Here is a 21427-nt window from a genome sequence, read left to right as displayed (position 1 = left end):
TTCTGGTGCCAAAACATTTCAGGGAAAAAAAATCAAAGATGAGCTTCCACCTCTTTACAAAATTGCATCACTGCTGTTTTATTCTTTCATCTTTATTGCAAATATTTAAACAAAAAACAAATGTCATCAGCTAAAGATTATGATAAATTTATTGTGAAGATAAACAGGGCTCTAGATATCAAAGTTGGTGAGCAGACTCGCCTTTATTAGATGTGAGTGCAAACCTAATCTTCACTGTAATTACTATACACCAAATTAAACGAGATACCTTTCTTCTAAAATCACACTTTTTTTGTAGATGCTTGCAGTCTGTTTTTTAATGCCAGTATACTAAAACTGCCCTTCGGCAGTATCTCTTTGGAAAAAAAAAAAAAAGAATGAGAAAATTGAAGAAAAAATAATAAAGCAAGAGAAGACATAATAGAGGTGAAACATGGAAAGTTAATTGTTTTAAACCGTTTTTTCTTAATTGTTTATAAGTCTCTCAATGTAGCAGAAGACAAGAAATTAAAGTAATTAATTAAAAAATCTTGAAATTAATTGACCCGTGCTAATTTCACCAGAATTAATCTCATATATCTGCATATCATATTATTTCTAAAACATAAAACATTCTATCAATGAAATTAATGAATTATATCATCACATCCTAAAGTATCTGGGACAGCACAATACTCAATAGCCAAATTCATTGATTCCTGCAATCTCAATCATAGCTACCGTCTCTATATTTAGAAATTCTACCATTTACTTTGAAGAAAATATTGACTAATTATCCCATTCCAGCTACCAAAGTATTGCAAGAATAGAAAGGGTCAGTAGCAGTGAGGGATAGTTTAAGAAACTAGCCACGGACCAAAACAGCCTGCGAATGCTTGGCTGTGTGACGACAAGGTTGTTGATGCCACAAGCCTGTGATGGGCAGCAGGCAACATGCCAAACCAAGGGACCCGCTTCTCTACGGGCTGGCTGCTTAACTCGGGCCGATTTCCCTTTAGCCTCCCAGGAGCCCCGGTCTTCGCAGGCGTTGTCAGGAGAATTCTTCGCCCTAATTATCCGTGGAGGAAGACGCGCCTTTCCCGGAGACCGCTAGGCAACACTCACCACGGCAGCCTCCACATTACTTCCCCCCGTGGGTGTGTGACTTCGTCTAAGCAACTCATACTTACAGTAGATTCTCACTGGCGAGGCTGCGAGCAGCAGAGGGCGGGGGAGCTGGGAAGAGGAGGAGGGAGGAGGGTGGGAGGCGCAGAGCCGGGAGGCCGAGGAGACGACGGAGCTCCAGACTCAGCAGGAGCGCGTCGTGGCGGTGCAGTTTCAAGCTCGCCGGCCCAGCCGCTCACACGTCGCCTCCTCCCCGAGCAGCGGGAACCGCAGCAGCTCCGGGCCGCCGCCGCCGGGCTCCGCGCTCCTGTCCGCTCGCCGCCGTCAGTCCCTCCCCTCGTCGTCGCTCAGCCCGCAGCTATTTCCTCCTGCCTCTTTGAACTCTCTGGATCTTTTCCTTTGCTCGCCTCTCCCGTGTTTTCCCCACCCTGTATTTTCCCAACTCCTCTCCTCTTCTCCTTAGCCGCCCTGCTTTTTTCTCCTCTTTTTTATTGAGGAATTCTGCTTGACTTCAGATGACCTGTCTTCCTCACCTTCGTCCACTTAAGCCCTGAAGACTGAAAAGGAGCCTTTATCTTCCTCCCAGTGACATTTCAAAGCCCCCAGTCCTTAAAAGTCTAAAGAGGCAAGGAACAGGACGCGGGACCTTCTCGGCACCCTTGAGTCCAGTCCCGAATTGCACTATCAACCGTAACTAGTATTTCATTGAACCCCACGGGAGAGGAGCAGGGAGCAAACTTCAGCCCTCTCGGAGGATCCGTGGTTCCCACATTTGTACGAGCCGCGTGCCAGAAGGTGAAGGAGCTCACGGGGAACGAGGAGGAGCCGCGAGCCTCTGTTGCCCCCTCCGCGAGGCGGGAGCCGTGAGCCGTGGACTGAGCGGCGCGGGACAGCGGCGGCGGAGGCGGCGAGGAGAAGATGCGGGGCTCGGGGCCCCGGGGTGCGGGACGCCGGCGGCCCCCGGGCGGTGGCGGCGACGCCCCCAGCACCCCTGCGTCTCTGGCCGGCTGCTCCTCCGCACCTCGCAGGGCCCCCCTCTGGACGTGCCTTCTCCTGTGCGCCGCACTCCGGACCCTCCTGGCCAGCCCCAGCAACGAAGGTAGAGCGGTGGGGGTGGGGAGCGCGGTGACCCCGGGCGGAGGGGCGAGGCGGGGCCTGGAAGCGCGGGTCTGAGCGCTCTGGACGCGGCTGCCGCGGATGAAATCGCACCCTTCGTCTCGAACTAACATTTGTTTTCCGCTTTCGCTAGCTTTTCCCCTCGCTCTCCGCCTTCTCTGGTTGCATTGTTTGACATTAGCTGCGGAGTGCTCGGCGACGAACCTGCCAGTGGACCGAAGCTGGCTGGGGGGCTGGGAAGTTGGAAGCCAGGGGGTGAAAGGGCTCCGAGACCCTCGCTGGGTGGTTGGGTGCGGCTGTGCCTCACTTGGAGCGCGTGTGGAAGTGATATTCGGGGCTTGAAGGATTGGGAACTGTTTGGAGCGCAGTGACAGGGATCTCGGGAGCGGTGGGGCTTTTAGAAACCGTTATTTGAGGCCAGGGATGGGAAACGTTGTGGAGGTGGCTGAATGCTTTTATTTTGAGAGAAAGTGCCTTCTGGGAGGTGTTATTTAGGGCATCACCAGCTGCTATTCCGGGGTGGCTGGTGAGAGCCGTTATTTCTCGAGGGAGGGGAATGGCGTAGGACGAAAGGCGCCCCACACTGTGGGGTGCCCTTCACTTTGGGGGTTCATAATCACACTGAGGCGAAAGTGGAAGAAAGCAGAAGGTGGGATGCCGCGGGAGGGGGAGGAGGGTGGGGGGGTGTCGCCGCCAGGAGGGTGCTGCGGAAACCCTCTGGTCACGTCTCCCCATGTTTCCGTGAGGGAAAAGCCCCGCTACGGATCCTGGAGTCCCCAGCTCTCCTCCCCACCCCCAATCCTGCGCTCTGGACCCAGATGACTGTCCCCGCCTTGCACCGGGAGAGTAGGGCCGGCGCGGGAGCAGCACCTGCGCGGCGCTCTCGACTCTCGGAGCTGCGCTCAGCCCCTCGGCCTGCGGGTTCCCTCTCCCTCCTCTCACACGGCCGGACAGCGCTCAAAGGCGCATCTCTCTAGGGTGGGGGGCAGCACCTCAGATCCGGGTCAGGGCTGCGAGGAGCCCTCAGCTCCACCACGAAAACATCGGAAACCCTACCCCCTCGGCTGGAAGACTGGGGTTTCGATTTGGGGCTCCACATCCCCCGCGTGAGGCACAGCAACTTCGAAAATTCCTTCCACTCGTGGGGCAGGGAACACTGGACGGGAAAGATGAAGCAGCCGCGGCGGAGTCGTGTGTGTCCTCGTGACTTGCACGGGTTGTGTCTTGGCTATAGGAGAAGGCGCTGAGCTGGTTTCGGAACGCTGCCAGCTCCCCAGCAACCGTGTGAAAAGCAGGGCAGATCGAGACAACTCACCCCACCCCATGAACTTCTCTGTTTAACCTTTAAATTTATTTTTAAAAACCTGATTTAAGAATTATACGTAGATCCATCTATCTACCTACTACCTACCTACCTACCTACCTACCATCTCCCATGCTTAACCCAAGCAATCTGCGTTTTTTACCTTCCCGATAAAGTTAAAAAAGTATTTTCTGAAGCCGTAGTCCTTTTATTAACATCTCGTGTTAGATTAATTATGCTAGAAGTCTGAAGGATTATGACGGTTAGGCGTCCTTTTATCAATTTACTCCACTGAAAGGGGCGTACTGGTTTGGATTTAAAGAGTAATAGTAATAGTAATATAATTTATCCTTTCGTGTTCCCATTAGGTTTCAGTTTCCCCACCTTCCCCCCGCCCCCAGGTGTGATGGGGAAGGGGCTTATCTAGAGGTATAAGGGAGTAAGTAGCTCTTGGTTAGAGAATGGGAAGAAATGAAGTCTTTGGGTGGGTGGCGCTAAATGGGAGCAGAAGTAGAGGCTATTCCGGGAGGAAGAGGCTAAAGGAAATGGAAGCAAGGAAATAGCACTGGTCTCCTAAGGTGTTGTAAGCGAAGCTGGAGTCTTGTGGAAGGCAGACTGGATGATATTACAGACTTAACAACCACAACTTGTGTTTTCCTTCCCCAGTGAGTGGAACACGCAGCAAAACTTGGGCTTTAGTGAGATGGGCTCTAACCAACAATGAGCTGAGCAGTACTTTACCACCCAGTGTTCTGAAGACACTAAATATAAAAGCATGTCTATCTGAGGCACATTTTGTAAGTCTTTATTTTACCTAATTAGAAAAAAATTTTACTGTGTACATATTTCATCTCACGCATCCCACCTCTGCCCAATGCAGTTTCCCATCTTTCCATTAGTATCATCCCAGACCTTCAATATTTATGTTCTTCTCCTTTTTGTTTTTCCTCATGATACTGCTATTCTGAATCAAAGAACAAAAAATAAGATATTTATAACAGTAATCGATTTGTTTATTTAAAGATTCAGCCTCGAGTTTTTAAGTTTGTTTTTGACTGTTTCTGGAGGGACTTTGAAAGATCAGGGGCAGAAAGGTTTGGTGGGTGCACTGACTCCATTAATAACTTGCTCTCATACACTTTGCTTTCTGCAACCTATTGATACCTATAGATATTTCTCAGACTGTAGTGTATATACACATCATATATGTGTATGAAATGAATGTTTCCATTATGTGAGAAAAAAATTTGAGGCAGATAGAAATAAATATCAGTTTACATATATAATTGGTATTCCAGTCATTTTAAAAATTTAAGTTTGGTAGACATAAATAAACAGAATTGAACAGAAGAAATAAAATATATATCTAGAATATTGGACTGATATGAAATGAATGTTGGAATACACTGGATAATAAACAATAAGAGGAAAACTTACTCTTTAGACTGAATTCTAAGATAAGCTAAATATATCTTTGTCTTATTACACACATTAGGCATAAAATAACGTGTGGAAGAAACCTTTGAACTACAGTGTAATACACAAGACTTTCGCTGTAAAATAATCCAAGGCATATATAAGACAAAAAACTTATCTATGATCAAGCAGGACAAATATTAGCAAGTGTATCAACAAGTAAAAATTTTAATAGATTTAATAAGAGGAGCATGTCCACTGTTATGAATATTGGAGGTGGCCCTGGACTTATTCAGTAACTGCCACTTTTTCTGTCTGGAGATATATTTGTAAACAAGCATTATTTGACAAGTGCTTTTCGCAGCAGGGATTCTTGGCCAATTACTGCTGAACAGCTCTGCATTGAAAATGATTCACCCGCAGTGAATCAAGCTTAATTCATTGAAGCTACAGTCAGTAATGTCCCAGTAAAGTGCTTCTGACAGTTGTCAGCAGTTTGTATTTGAAAAGTCCAGTTCCTTGTCTCTGAATGTTTTGTATGTTTGAGAAAGTGGGATGGATGGGGCTCTAGGGGGAAAGAAGCACACACGTAAGGGGAAAATGTGAGGGGCTTAACTGTTTGAAAAACATTCATAAAATGTAACTGTTTTCAGTGGGAAGAAAGAAAAGGAAGAAAGTTTGTTTAAGGGTTTTTCATGGTTTGTAATAGAACCAGGCCCATAAAACGATTGGACAACATAATAGATTTGTAAAACTAAATGGCTTTGTTTTGTGGTCTTGTCATCCGGTTGTAATTCATTTCCTTTTAGATAAAGAAGCAGGACCCTATAGAAAAAGGACAGTAAAATTATTCCCTCACCAGGATGCTACTGAGCAAAAAAAGAGAGCCATTACCCCTATTTGAATCATAGATTGTTGGAACTAGGAAGGCACCATGAAGAGTTTTGGCTTTTTACTTTATAAACCATGAATGGAGAGCAGAGGCTTGGGTCTTGAAATTTTAAGCCTTTTTTGAGGTAGACAAAGATCTTCTTGGGTGTCAGGGCAACTTGTAAGAGGATTTCATTTCCTCATATTAGGCAGAGAAGAGGTTGGGCAATTCCTGCATTTCTAATGGGTATTTCTCCATCAGTTGAAAACATTATTGTAATATTGTCACTTTAAATATTGTTAATTCTTTATTTAAGCCCACAAAGGGAATAACCGGTATGGGAAATGGATTCATTTTTTTATGCTTAAGAAATGTATTATTTGCCACTATTTGTATTACTACTACTCTGCTCTACAAAATGTGACCATTTAGAGTATTTATACAAGAAATATCAAAATGAGATGACATGCTATTTATAGACAAACATCCCCAAACTATTTAACTAAATATTAAACATTATTCAGTATTGCTACTGTTGAGAAAATGACTATGCTTTAGTTATTTTCACTGCATTTTTGTTTTTGACTTGAGCACTTGAATCTCCTTTGTTGTTTGCTTCAGTGGCCAATTAACTTCTCTTTCATTTGGAAGAAACCTTTCTACCTTTGACTGTAAAAATAGAGTATAATATGCATGATTATATTAACTAACTATAGTCATTTTTTCCTTTTGAGTCAAGCTTAATGTTCTTTTTTAAAAAGAGAAATGTGCTGTTAATATCCTGAAGAAAAACTACTGTGAAAAAGTATTGATAACACTTTATACTTAATTTTTTCAATTTAAATTAGCAAATACTTTTCATTTTACTAATGAATAGCTTGAACTTCAGTTAGCAGAGGTATCTAATAGTTCAAAGATGATTATGGCATATTAGTTTTCATAAAACATCAAAATTAACTGAAGTTTGAACATTCAGCCTTGCTTATAAATCGTTAAAAATTGATTGCAGTATTCATCCTTTTGTTTTATTTTCAGAAGGGGTGACTTTTAACTATAAAAACAATAAGAGAGCTGAAAATAAAGTTCTTAAAACCTTAGAGACTGAATGATTCTTGCTGTTCTCATATCTCTGATGAGTATTTATTTATCTATAAAACAGAATAGTTCCTACTGGTGTGCTCTGCTGGGTAAATACATGTTTAGTTATTTTATCAAAATTTATATAATCAGTTAGTTAGGTAGTGATTTCCTCAAAGAAGTTATCCTAGTCTGTTGTATACATAAACACACCTAGTGATATTTTTAAATGACATTTAAAAATGTATCATATATTCTATTGCAGAGTAAATGGTGTACTTATTTCTATGAATGTATACAAAGGAAGTTAAAATATAAAATGAATTCTAAAGGCTTTGTAAACGCAGATTAAAATAGTCATATTTTAAACAAAAAGTTTAATAATACATAACTTTAAAATAGCAAACAAAATAGGTATATTCAGTAAGGTGTATTTGATTTAGGAAATGAATAACATGATCTATTCATAACATTTTTCAAAGCACTATATAACAATTAGAAAACTGGAAGATTTGACCGTTATTTACTATGAAGATTTTATCTGAATTGTCAGTTTCATTGAAAATGTAAATGATCCATTCTTAAGTATTTGGTTTTTAATTTTCAAAACAATTAACATCAGTACTTAGGAAGTCTCCCTTTATCATATATTTACTTTTCCCTTTTTAGTTTCTGACTTTCTAGACATTTGTTTATTCAGAGTTAATAAAATAGATTTTAAAGTGTTTGAACAAGACAAAAATTTACTTTTGAACAAGAAAAAAATGTTTAAGAATGTCCAAATTTTGGACAACAGCTCACTTTTTATAATACATTTGGTAACATATGCAAGGTATTGTGTTAAAGAACTTTCCATAAAAATAAGGATTACTGATGCCATAAATTGTACTATGAAATAGCTATTTATAAATCAGATTGCAAATAGATAGTGGTGCAAGTATTCTTGAGAATTAAAACAATTGAAATTTGCATCTTCTGACACTATAGATTTCACATGTGTAGGATTTATTCATTTCATTTATTCTGATCACATAAAATGAGAGATGGCTGCAATTTAAAAATTTTATATGAAAATAACAGAAGAAAACACTTAATTGATTTAAAATGTAATTCTAATCAATGAACTTCATGAGAGGTAGAGATTTTTAAATTCCCATTTAACTTCTTTCATTACCATCTTAAACAATTCTTAGCCAATATAATGTGTTAGTGTAAAGCTAAAAATAAATAAATAAAAAGAAAGAACGCTGTAAAGTATATGAGAATTTGAATTGTGTTTGGTGAAATGTGTGGAAAATTATGGTCCTGCTCTTTTTTTGTCTTCTAAATGCTCAAAATTGTCATCTAGTACCTCTAATGAGAATCTCAGGTGTTAACAAAGTCGTAAAATAAAACTGTAATTTAGTAGGTACACCACTTGGAGTTTCTAAAAACTCTGTGGTTTAGCATTATAACATTTATTAGCTGCCATTTCATGCCAGTATACTCTTAATGACTTTTTTTATTTTTAGCAATTTAAAGAAACCATAAGGAGTCATTTCTATCATTTAAAAAATGCTTGAAAACCCTCTAAAAAAAATGTGAGTTTTGTCTTTAGAATCCCATTAACAGTGTATTCAGTTAAAGAAAACCTAGTAAGCTCTGTTCATAAAGCTTTATTCTAGTTCTTTTTTTTTTCTGTAGTTTTCTGTGGGTTTCGCAGCTACAATCGCTGATCAGTCTATGTGTTACTTTATTAATATCATTTAAGGTATTTCTTAAACTATTGAAGAACATACAAAACTTTGTGGATCAAAAGTCAACCCTAGGTCATGCAAAAGTCTGTATCTGTATCTCTCAGTGACTCAGTATTCATGGCTTTAATTGTTGTGCATTTAATAAGCAGAATGCAGGACTGAGGACTGTGTGTGTGCATGTAGACACGTTTTGAAGTGTGTGGAAAGGTTGTGGTGAAGCTGGAAGAGAGAATGGAGGGGGGTTATGTCAAAATGATATCACTATGAACTTGATATTAATAAAAGTGCTTGGGTTTTGTTTTTTTATATTTAACAAAAATACCATAACTGTGCATGCGTGCGCATGCACACACACACACACACACACACATTCTAATTTTACATTTGTTTTACTGACTCTGAAAATATAAATCCCAGTCTAATGGAAGAAAATAACTCTTTAGTTCATTTTATTTCATCCATCTAGTTCTTCTTTTCTTCTATTTCCCTGTAAATTCTGCAGTTTCGTTGAGTCATGTCAAATGCTTGTGGTGTTAGACACCCCACAGATTAAATAATTAGGATTAAAGTGTCTGTGATGATTCTAATTCTGTTATAGTTGCTGGACTATTGCCCAGGCTCTTGTCTCCATCCATCACACACATCTTCGGTTCTAACTAAACTGGGCCCATAACTCTGTTAAGTAAATGATCCGGGTTAAAAAAAAAAATCAAAGAGCCAAAACTGAAGGGTTGAAATAGTTTGCATATGCTTTGTGAGAAAATGTTCCTATTTGGAAACCTGGTTCTGGCTAAGTATTGGAAGATTTAGAGAAAATACAGCCTGTTCTTTTATTCAGAGATAGGTAGTGTCTTTTTTCTTTTATAATAATTTCACATTCTTATTTTCATTTGTCCCGTCTCCCTTTTCCCCTCTCCCCCTCCTTCTCTCCCTACGTCCTTCCTTTTCTCCTTCCTTTCTCTCCCCCCCTCTTTCCTTCCTCCCTCCTCCTGGTCAGGTACTCCATTTATGCAAAGTCCAAGCAAGATAAGAGGTTAAAAGCGCACCCAGGCCTGTTAGTTCCAACACCCTTAAGTTAAAGAGTAGTTTGTATCAAACAAAGTCAGTTTTTTTTACTTAATTCTTCAGTCAGAAGTACAAAAGTTTAAGGTATCTCTGTCAGTTTTGCGTTTCTTAAAAGATAGCTGTCTTATGTACTTCGCACTGGCTGTCTTTTCCGGTTTCAGGATGCTAGGTAATGGCTCCCCACCCCCCGACCCCCGGAAAGACAACTCAGCAGGTAGACCGGGCTGGCGAGGTTCAGCCCGGGTCGGCGGCAGCAGGCGCCCTATGAGCCGCGTGTGGTCCACACCCAGACCGGCCTGGTGTGCTCCCCGGGCAGGTGAGACCGACCTGCCGATACGGACTCTCTTCTTCCTACACCCTAGGCAGTGTCGTGATGCTGTTACAAGGTGTCTTGTCTAAGGGGCACAACCAACCTTCTGAAGAAAGCAGAAAAATACTTGGGAACTGAAGGATTTTAACCATGTCTAGTTTCAAACCATCATATTTGATTTATCTGGAAGTGGGGGTGGGGGCAACAACAACAGAACCATTTAACCTTTCAGATTTGGAATTACTGTCTTTTTGATTTAAGCCCACAAAAGCCAGAAAGGAAAGGATTAAATGGTAAGGAATTACAGAAAAAGAAACAAGAGAAAACCAAATCAAACCTCTGGCTTTGAAATTCAAAAAGGAACTAGTCTTGTTTCATTTTAAGTTTTTGTTTTCCATGTTTTGTGAGGGGTTTTGCTAATCTCCATTATTTACTACATCTGAATTCTGTGGACAGTCACTTTTTTTTAACCTCAGTTTATTTGTCTGTAGTATGGTACTACTTACCTCATATAATTGTTGTGGAGAATTAACAAAATGAGATAGTTTTCTGATTGGTGAGCACTGCTTATAATGTGAGTTGTGGCAGTGTAGCTGGTTAAAGTTCTGCAGAGTCCACGTATGTAAACACCTCACTTGCCGGTAAGGACTTGGCTATAACAAAGCATCAGGTGCAGCCATTTTGTGCATTTAAGTTTGTTGTGTGAGGAATCGTCCTTAAGAAGAAGAATACAAAAATATTTTAGTTTTGCAAGTGTAGCAGAAATACAGACTTAGTGCACACATTACCAGTGCCACAGTGGCATGGCAATGGCCTAGGTCTTTGAGGACTCTGTGGCTTAATTTTAATTAACTTCACTATAACTGCCTCTCACTGGGTAGTGCAGACTGGGGACCTGTAAAGGCCATGAACCGAGCTCTGCCAGGTATTAGAGATGTGTTCTTGAACCATCCACCTCGGATTCTTCATAGTTAAAGTGTTAACACACACTCAGAGGGATATTGTGAAGATAAAATAATAATAATATATAGTGTGTACGTTGGTTAGTAAAATTCCTAGAGCAAAACAAATGTATAACAAATGTTAGTCCCTGTGATTCCCTCACTACTAAATATGGAGTATTTGAGATAAGCTTTCACAATCACAGGTTATTGTCTTCTTTGCATTGGATGGTGATTAAGGGGAATCTGGGACAGAAAAAGAGTCTAACAAAAAGAATTGCATATGCAAATTTTCCATAGAGCTATCAAAGAGAAAAATCAACCACATAATGTTGTCCTAATTTTCAGCTGGTTTCCTAATTATTTAATAGTGAATACTGGGATTTGATTAGGAAACAAAGGGGAGATCATCAGTGCAAGGATCATGGGTTGTAAATGTTGCCTTTTACCTCATCGTTCCCCAAGTAAAGGTCAGGTGTTTCTTAGCCACAAATCATATCGAGAGGTATTGTCAAATGTTTTGGCTATTTAGTACTAACATAGTATGTTTTACATATATATTTAACATAATATATAATATATATTCTTTAAATGACCTATGCGATGCTACTGAAAGTCGATTAATTGGGAGAATTAAATTCTTAGAAGTTTCCTGAAACATGTCTGACACTTATTTTACACCTCTATTTTAGTTTGAAATATAAAATTTTCTGATCTGTTCTGTTATATTCAGAGTTGAAAATATTACTTGGAAATATAATTGAGCTTTTATATTTTTGAAAAGGTCTTAATACAATTCTGTGAGGCTTACCTTTTCTTATGTAAGTAACATAAACAGGTATGAGGAAATTTAGAATGTACTGTGTTTAGATCTGCTTATGAAATGTATGTGTGCATTTGCACACATGCGTGCACCCACCTGGATGCAATAATCATAGCTAACATTCAGTATTGATACACTATGTGCCATACAGTGTTTTAAGTGGTCTACATATACATGGATTTATTTTCCTCAAAACAAGCCTAGGAGATAAGTATTATTATTATTCCTATTTTACACATGAGGAGACAGGCAGGGAACAATTAAATAACTCGCCCAAGTTTACAGATCTGAGAGTGGTAGAAATCTGTACTCAAACCGAGGCAGTCTGACTCCAGCACTGCTCTTATCAGCTCCTGTCCACAGGGGAAGACTGTTGACCAAAGGCCTTCACATCTCCGCAGGCACTCTGCCCTCCCCGTCCAAATAATGGCTCATTCCACAGACAGTAGAAGAACAAAGTGCATATAGAAATTCATAGTGAGTCCTGAGGATATTCTCATGTTCACGTTCACTCTTTATCTCTGATTTTTTTCCCTCTCACTAAATACTTGATCAGCTTGTCATCCAGCTCTTACACATTGATGGACCCCTCATGTTGACATCTCCCCTTTTCATTGCCCAGAACTCCACTAGCACAAGGCAAGATTTCTTTCTACACATTACCTCTCTTCTATTTCAGGCCATATTTTCTTTAGTTTGTAAATTGTTTTCTGTTGTTCTAGTATATAAGCAACCCAGATCTCAATCCCTAACCCAGGCTACACTCTAGGCCTAGCTGTATACACCCAAAATCACATTCAGAAACTCTCCCCCATAAAGTGCTATGCATTGCTCATTACTACCCCTTGCTCTGTTGGGATTAGAGGACAGTTTTGAAAATAAAGTTTTGCCTTAAATCATGACATTGTATTTTTTAGGCAACACTATTTTATTGTAAAAAGTGAGGACACTGAAATGTTCCATGGATTCAGTGGAAAATGTATTCACCCTTGGTCTCCTATCCAAGGCAACCTCTTGAGTGCTTTTTCCTTTACATACATGGTTATATTGAATATTTTATAATCACTTTTATGTAGTTTATACTATTAAAATGCTTTATAGTTTATGAAATGTGCTAACTTACCTTATTCCATGAGAATCTCATTAAAAAAAACTAGGATAGATTAGACAAATCATTACTATGAACAAAGAAACTGAAACAAGAAAATTTGATCTAGTGAAAAATCAGAAGAAGTTTCAAAGCCAAAGTCTCATGACTGCAGAATAGCTTGCCACTTTAGGAGGCAGTGGGCAGAGTGATAAGACTCCAGGCTCTGGAGTCTGCCTGAACCACTTAGAGCTGTGTAACCTTGAAAACCTAAAAAGCCAGAAAACCTCTCTGTGTCTATGCGTTCTTTCCTGTAAAATGGAAATATTAATACATTTTAGAGGTGTAAAGATTAGGTTCCCATCAAAAAAATGTTTTGTAAAGGTTCTGGTACACAGTAAGCATTTTATAAGTGTTAAATATTACATATGCTAAAAAGTGGTGTGAGTTGGCACTCTGACATTTAGCAGGGTCTAATTTGCTACATTAGTTAGTGAGTGCTGTCTAATATTTATTGTACATAGAAATACCACAAGACAGCACTTGACTTCCGTTGCTCAAGCAGCCCTTGTTTACTCCCTAGGTAAACACTTCAGTGACTCCCCAGTGCCCTCAGGGTAAAATCTTAGCTCCTTGAGCCCAGGTACAAAGCTCTGTATGCTTCTGGCCCACCTCTCCTGCCCCTTCCCTACAGTCTCTGCAGTCGAGGCTCCTGTGGGGCGGGGAGCCCTGCTCTCAGTGAAGCTGGATTCTAGGTGCTCAGTAGGAAATACTCAGCTCTTTCCTGCACCTTGGTAAACTTGATCTTTATGCCTCCTTATACATGGTAAGACTCCTCCCCAATGTCCACAGTATTCTGTGCCCATTCTTTTTCCATGTGTTAGCATTTCATGCTGAGCTAGAATTGAGTTTTCCCTTGTTTGTACATTTATGTTATTTGATGAGAATAGAAATCGCTGTAAAAAGTAAACTTTAACCAGAGAAAAGGCACTCTTTTGAACTGAGACATCCCTACTAACAGAGATAGTATGATTTGGAAACCAAAGCAAATTAATTCCAAGAAAACTGGCAAGGTTGGTTTTTGTTTTGGTTTTTTTGGGGTTTTTTTTGCATTTACTAAATGCATCAATATGAAGAAAGTTTTGCCTGTCTGTAGACGCAGTGAGAGCCAACCCCAATGCCTGACAATCTGTATGTACCAGTGAAGTATGTTTTACTCTATAAATTTATGCTTAAGGAATAAATGGTATTAAGCAACTTCTTTGTTTCTTTAAAGACTCTATCTTTAAACACGCCCAGCCTCACCACATTATTTTTTCCTGATAGAGCCAATGTAGCTTTTTTCCTAAATTCATAACTATAATAGAGTTTAGAATCTCTGGTAGTAGGGAGTCTCTTCTAAACTGAGATGTTGCCAACTAAAAGAGTGTATGATTTTCCAACCAAAAGAAATTAATACCAAGAAGTTTGGCAGTAGAATATTTTAGATTTACCAAAAATATCAATGAGAATAAAGTTCTACTGAGATTTGCAAACTACTAGGAAATAAATAGTATATATCCTGTAGTTACTATCTCTTTGTGATTTTATCAACTGCTATTTATTCCCCCTCTTTCTTATGATAAGTTCTCAAAATTCATATGACTTGAGGCACTGTCAGCCAATGTAAAATAATTTTTTCTGCTTTAAGCATGACTTAATTTTACCTCTAGAAAAGCAATTAATATAAAACATCTGTTTCTTAATGGTTTAAATTTCTTGGGAGGGGATGGATTTACTCTTTCATTTGTTCTAGACTTCCTGGATTATGTAGACTGTCACTTACTTTATGAAGCACTTTAGATTTATAACTTGGTAGGAATTCTTAATATTTCAGGGAAAGTAGCAGGAAAATGGATACCATTAACCGTGTGACTAGAATAACATTAAAAATAGATTTATAAAGGATAAAGTTTATAATGTAATGATGAATGGCTTTTTAAGTATAGTTTGGTTAATGTCTGATTAGTGTATTTAATTCTAACCAGTGTCTGGTAAGTATATTTAAGCAACTATCCCTCTTGAACATGTTTTTTACTTACTCTAAAAATTCTAATAAATACATCAGAAGTACCAGTGAGTTAATACTGTATTCTACTGAGCTGAGAATTCTTTGAACTGAGTCTTTCTTCTAGATAGGAATAATAATCATGATAACAGCTCTGAAGACTGTTACCACATAATCTTTAAGCCTCACAACAACCCTGTGAGCTAGATATTATTATTTCAGATACTGGTGGGAGATTGGGTTTGGGAGAATTAAGTAAATTGCATTGGGGTACACAAATAAGACTGACAGGAAAGGAACAGAGGTGTTTGATGCTTGAAGTACTTGGCTACACCCACTGTCTAGAGATTACATTTATTTAAGTATATTTAAGTATCGTGCTTTGTATTTTGTTTATGCATACCATCCTTCAAGGAAGGAATCGTGTTTTACTACAAAAATCACATGTTTTATAAGAAACTCAATTAGTATAAGAATAATATAAGTAAAGTATATTGGGACATGAAAAACATACCAGCAAGACAGTATCACTATCATCAATGCTAAAGCAATTGAATAGAAAACTTAAGTATGAGCTTTGAGTTACACAGTTCTCATTTCCTGGCAGAAAACCTGTCAGTTCATCAGGAAAAAGCATTTTTGTCCTTACTCTGGGGTTTGAGAAAAGCTGGCCACAGTGTTGTTTGTGTTTGGGGTATTGTACAATGCCGTGATTTACAATTTGATTAACAATTTCAAAAAAAGCAGAGCTGATTTTCATCTAATAGGTTCTTATATGAGTCATTGTTGAAAGCCAAGGACAACATATTAGAAGTGGTTTTCAAATTTCTTTTTTTTTAAGCAGCAGAAACTCTCATTCAAAAGAAATCACTGTGGAAGCCCAATACGTGAAGCAGATAACAACAGAATAATTGGGTTTCCTGGCTGTGTTTTTACCTCCTTACTCCCTTCATCTGCTAATGCCTCTGAGACAGCTTTTTGGAACCACAGAGGCCATTGTGGGCTCAGTGTGAAAACCACTGTGTTGAAATATAAAAAGAATGGTGTATAGAAGATCAGTGTGCTATGATGCTGACTTGTGGCTTTCTAACAATCTAGCTAAGAAACAAATTATGCTATCTGGTAAACTTTACTTTGAACCAAGAGTTCCTAATCCAGAGGTGCTCGTCAGAGCCAACCTCAAAACATTGTTAAGTATACAATGTCTGGACTCTCATGGAATTGAAATTCATTAATGCAAGCCCTGTGGAAATATGTAAGTTTAGAACTTGCAAATCTGTACTTTTAGAACATTTATAAATGATTCGGATTTCAGGCCTTGTTAAAGAACCCTTATTCAGAACAGAGCTACTCAAAATGGGATCTGTGGTCTGGGATTGGTGCCAGTCTGCAGCAGTATTAATATAAAGATTAAGAGTTAGCCTTTCCAGACTCTTACTGCAATTTGACATTGCAATAATCCAGCTGTGTGATAGGTAGATTCACCTCATTGAACAGGGCATGGCCCAGCTCTGATGCTGTCTGACTCAAATTAAGTGAGTATAAGAATCCCTTGGTGGTGGGGACTTTCTAAGATGCAGTCTCCTAGGCTCCACCTAATATCCTAATTTTGTAGTTTTAGGAGGAACCAATGGATTTATGTTTTTTAAAAACACTGCATAATTCTGATACAGGTGATTGAAACACCACACTTTAAAAAAAACACTGAGTGTATGTGTGTATATTATACATTATATGTCACTCAGAAAATGCTATATAAATATTCTCTATTATTAATCTCAAAAAAGAGAATATGAAAACGTGCTAATGCTAAAGGTGGCTTGTATTTTTATTAGACAACACTATGCACAATAAGGACATACAAAATCTTAGAGAATTGTCAAAACTCTATAGATATAGAAGGATTATTTCACAGGTAATGTAAATTCAAGCAAATGTCTATTCTCACGGCTAACCATTTGGAAGTTTGAACAATCAGCCGGATACTTCCTGTTTTATTCATTGATGTATCCCTAAGGCCTAGAACAGTTCTTGGTACTTAAGTAGATGCTTAATAAATGCTTGTTGAATGAAAGAACCCTCATTCATTGCAGGTGCCCATAGAACTTGAATAGAAGTTGAAACAGTGAGCTGGAGTTTTTCCTCAGTTATTTATATATTGTTTGTATTACACTGGATTATATTACATTGAAGATAATATAAAAAACTGTCCTACATTGACTTAAAAAGTAGAGGACTTAAAAAAGTTTTGAGAAAGAAGTTTCAGGGTAGATATCTGGTGGTTTGGGTTCAGTGGCTTAATGATGTCAGGACAGGTGTCCTTGTGACTTTTTTGGCCTCACTCTCAATCTTATTGCCTCCTGGTTGCAAGAAGGCTGATGCATCTTTAAGCATCACATTCAGTTCAGAACAAGAAGAAGAAGGGAAAAAGAAGAGCCAAGAATTATGTCAGCTAGACTATTCCTTCCTAAGACAACAAGATTTTCCCAGAAACTGACAAGCAGATTTCTGTTTTTTATAGCTCACTGGCCAGACCTATGTAACAAGGCCCTTCAATTCAGTGGAGGCTAAGATTATAGAAAGATGATGATCATTATTTGCTAAGGCCAGTCATGACCCATTGTCTGGTGCTAGGCACATTGCCACTCCAAACACAAGTGAGTTTCTGATATTAAGGAGGGAGAAAGGATGTGAGTAACTAATGGGCATAAGATAGCACCTGCTACAATAACATTGAAAAGTGAAAATACTTTTATTTTATTTTACTTTATTTCCTTTTTTTCTTTTCCTTTACACATGTTGTAAAAGGATAAATAGTCAACCACTGAGGTTATATTTTGACCAAAACCAGATTTTAGGCACCAAGTTAACTAGGCAAAAACGATTGCTACTAGATCATCAGTCTTGTACCCTGTAAAGATACATAATTTATTGTATTTTAAAAGGCTGACTTAAAAATTACTTCCCTGCTAGCTACTTTGAAATGGATAGTTAGAGCTGGGTACTAAAGTGTTTATGTTCAGTCACCTTAAATTAGTGGGCACAGTATTTGTTTGTACTTCTGTCTATATTGCTTTGTATTTTGACTAATTCTTGATGATAAATCATTATCCAAAGATTTCTTATAATATAATTTTTTTAAATTTTAGGTAAAAGAATCTTTCTGTAGTGTTTACATCAGAATTCAATTTTGACTAAGCCACAAGACTGACTGACATGGGGATAATGATTCAACTTGCCAGCAAAATTTGGGTCATTTCTCATTTCACAAAAGGGCTACTGGACCACCTGGTTGTTTGCTTGTTTTTGGAAATGCCATCACCTTAAATTCAGACTAAATTTGTGCAAGTTTTTCACTGTTTCAGTGCATGTTCAGATCTAATCATCATTTATCCGACCCTGAAGGCTAGAAAACTAATTATTATATAGATTGTTTTGCAGTTTGATCTATTTCAGTCAAATGTTAGGGGCAATCAGGGACTGAGGTAAGGATTCACGCCAGATGAAGAATCAGCTTTGCATACTTTTTCCATTCTGTTTTTATGTACTTTTTGACATCTAAGGACAAAATATATTCAGACAAACATATACCCTGTTTTGCCCCAAATAGCATGGCTTAAAGCATAATGAAAAACAAAATAAAAAATTAAGAAAAAAGGTTCATTGTTACTGTTTTGCTTTCTGAAATCTTGTAACTTACTGTTGGAAATTTGACTCTAAATTGTGATTTCCCCAGAAAAACTAATATTTGCTATGTTTAGATTAAAAGATCTGAAGATTTCCATCTTATATACAGTAACATTAGTGCATTAGGGAGATACTGGCTTCTGTAACATGTTTTTCAAAATTCATTGATTTAGTAAAACTCATTTCTACGTAGAAATTAAGAGTTTCAAAGGAGAGAACATTTGGATTCAGTTCAATATTGGGGCAAGTGTGATATAGAAGCAAGAGAAAGAGTTTTAGAGTTAGATGGTTTTGGATTCCAGTTATGAGCTTATTACCTCTGTAACCTTGGATGACTGTCCCATTTAACTTTTCTCAAGTTCAATTTCCTCATCTGTAAAATGGGGAGAATAACATACTAAAGGATCGTTGTTAGGATTAAGTGGGTATAATGTTTATTGAATACAGATACATACAATTTTATTAGTTTTCATCACTGATATTACAAAGATGAAAATTGGGACCCTCAAAGTAAAATCACTTCCACGAGCTGACACAGTAGCAAAGCAGAACCGTAGGACTAATGAATATTCTCGATGCAACAAACCATTCTCACAGAGAGTTGTGAATAAGCACATTTATTTCAAGATTTAGGATTTATACTCCTTTGTAAGGAATAGCTTCATATGTTATCCACATACATTGTGGCGTGGAACTGAGCGGGGGTTGAGTGAGTGTATTCTGTGATAGGATGATTTTCAAGCCTATTATGTCATCTAATGTTGACTTTTCTCTTTAAAATAAAAAACAATATGTAAGATTTAACAAGTTTGGTTACCATACCTGACAAAGTAGCCACTGAAAACCATATGGTTTCGCTCTTTTCATGCCATGTGTCCTGTGAGTGGAGCAGACTGCTCATTAGTCACAATTTAGCTGTCAGTGGATTTCAGTGTTACCTTTGCCTAAACACTTTGTATGGACTAACCAGTGGATACTAATTCTCAGTTCCCCTTTGCCACTTCCCTGAGTTTTTACTTTTAGAGTATATTGACCATTCAAAATCTTTAGTATGCATTTCTAATTGATTTTTGCTTCCCTTAAAGTTGTATGCTTCATAATATGAATAGTCTACTCCTCAGTTTTCAAAGAAAGTGGCTAAAACTTCTTTGTTTATGATGATGAAAACTATTTTGAAACAAAATGAACAAAAAGAGGCAAAAAAAAATGAGCAGAGGTGAATTTATTTTTAAACAGATAATTAAAAGCAATGGTTATTCCTCTGAGGCAACAATGAGTATAATATATTAAGATTGAAAGGGAAAACAACGATCATCTATCTTTGATATCACTTTGAAGATAAACAATCTGATAGTTTAAGTGACTCAGTTTGAATTGTCATTGGAATTCTGTAAGTAGAATATGGGAAGTATCAAGACACGATAGAAGGAGAATAGACTTCGGGAATAAGAGAGACTGGAGTTTGCCTTCAGATTCTGCCACTTCACAGTTGTATCAGTTAGGATGTCTTCCTCTGCAAATAGCAGCAAGTCACTTCCCCACTGGATTAAGCAACAAAAGTGATTATTTCCCGTATAGCAGGAAGTCCTAAGAGAGGCAAGTTTCAAATTTAGATGGATTAGCGACTCTGTGATATAATTTGGAACCGGATACGTTTCATCCCTTCACCCTGCCAACGCTGATCTGTAGGCTTTGCTCGCCCGCTGACTCTCCTTATTCGCTCTAGATGGCTGCATCAGTTCCAGGAAACACACTCGTGCCCAGCAACTTTCAAGGCAGCCAGGAGTTTCCTTTTCTAATGTTTTCTTCTCAAAAACTCCTTTCCCTTGCGGATCACCTTCACAGCTCATTGGACAGAACTGAATCAGTGGTAAGGCCACATAATTGAAACTGAAATAATAAGTTCAGCATTGCTAAACTGTGGAAAGAGAAAGAGGGAAAAACCTGAATGAAACTGGAGAAGAAAATAGAGACCAGTATTCTGGAAGAATTTATATTAAAAACAGTAAGACACAACTACAAGGTTTGAAGTAGGGAAGTGACATGACCACATTGGTGGCTTCAAAAGGTCTTTCTGGATGCAGTATTTTGTGGATATTTTCAGGAATTATGCCTCTCTACTGAGAAACCAGTTAGGAGATTTTTTTCAAGTGAAAATTTATGGCAAGGATACGACTGGATTGGTTATGCTGTGAAATGAAACAGCAGGCAGTTCAGAGAGTTATATACAGAATAGAGTGAGAATTGGGATTTGGTTACTGATTCAATGTGGAGATAAAGGTGAAGGAAGACAAAGGTGACTCAGATTTCTGGATGGAACAACTCGTTCTATGGCATTGCATTCACTGAAATAGGGAACATAGGAGGAAGATTTTTTTTTTTAACAGGGAAGATAATTTGTTCATTTTGAGACAAGTTGAATTTGGAATGGCTGCATGTCATGAATGTGTTAATAACTAGCAGACACTTTTATAAGTGGATAGGAATTTCAGGAGAGAGAAATGGATAAGATATATGTATTTGAGGGGTTATTAACATTTACATTACAACTGAAGACTTGGAAGTTTGTGAGCTCCTCTACAGGGGTCCTTACATAGAAGATACATGAGAGAGATGGTAATTTCACCTTTAAAACCCAGCAGCCAACAAACAAAAAAATAAATATCCTAGTCATTCTCCAACCTGAATAGTCTTATTCAGTTATGTATGGACTGGTGCCAAGACATTTGTTCTTTCCAAAAGGTTCTTTTTTTTTATTCCTGTTTTAAGTCCTAGTCAAGAATCATTGGTGTAGAATGATAAGCAAAGACAGTCCACAAAGATAGAGTATTGATCGAAGCCAGG

The 21427-nt window shown here is 38.4% G+C and overlaps 1 protein-coding gene across 10 annotated transcripts in view; it reads left to right on the top strand.

Annotated features, from left to right (window-relative positions):
• The window catches only part of EPHA5 (EPH receptor A5), a 417840-nt gene that overhangs the window by 114943 nt on the left and 281470 nt on the right, over positions 1 to 21427 (top strand). For 7 of the 10 annotated variants that reach the window (XM_072940773.1, XM_006217525.4, XM_006217523.4 and 4 more), the window contains exon 1: positions 1905 to 2203. The exons of the other annotated variants lie outside the window; for them this stretch is intronic. In XM_072940773.1, the coding sequence (XP_072796874.1) occupies positions 2023 to 2203 (181 nt within the window). In that variant the 5' untranslated portion in view covers positions 1905 to 2022. Of the gene's footprint in view, positions 1 to 1904; positions 2204 to 21427 lie in introns of those variants that run through there. 10 annotated transcript variants of the gene reach the window in all.

This window comes from Vicugna pacos, chromosome 2, assembly GCF_048564905.1.
Source record: "Vicugna pacos chromosome 2, VicPac4, whole genome shotgun sequence".
NCBI lineage: Eukaryota > Metazoa > Chordata > Mammalia > Artiodactyla > Camelidae > Vicugna > Vicugna pacos.
The sequence above is the reverse complement of the archived record's forward strand: the minus strand, read 5'-3'. Positions and strand labels throughout refer to the sequence as shown.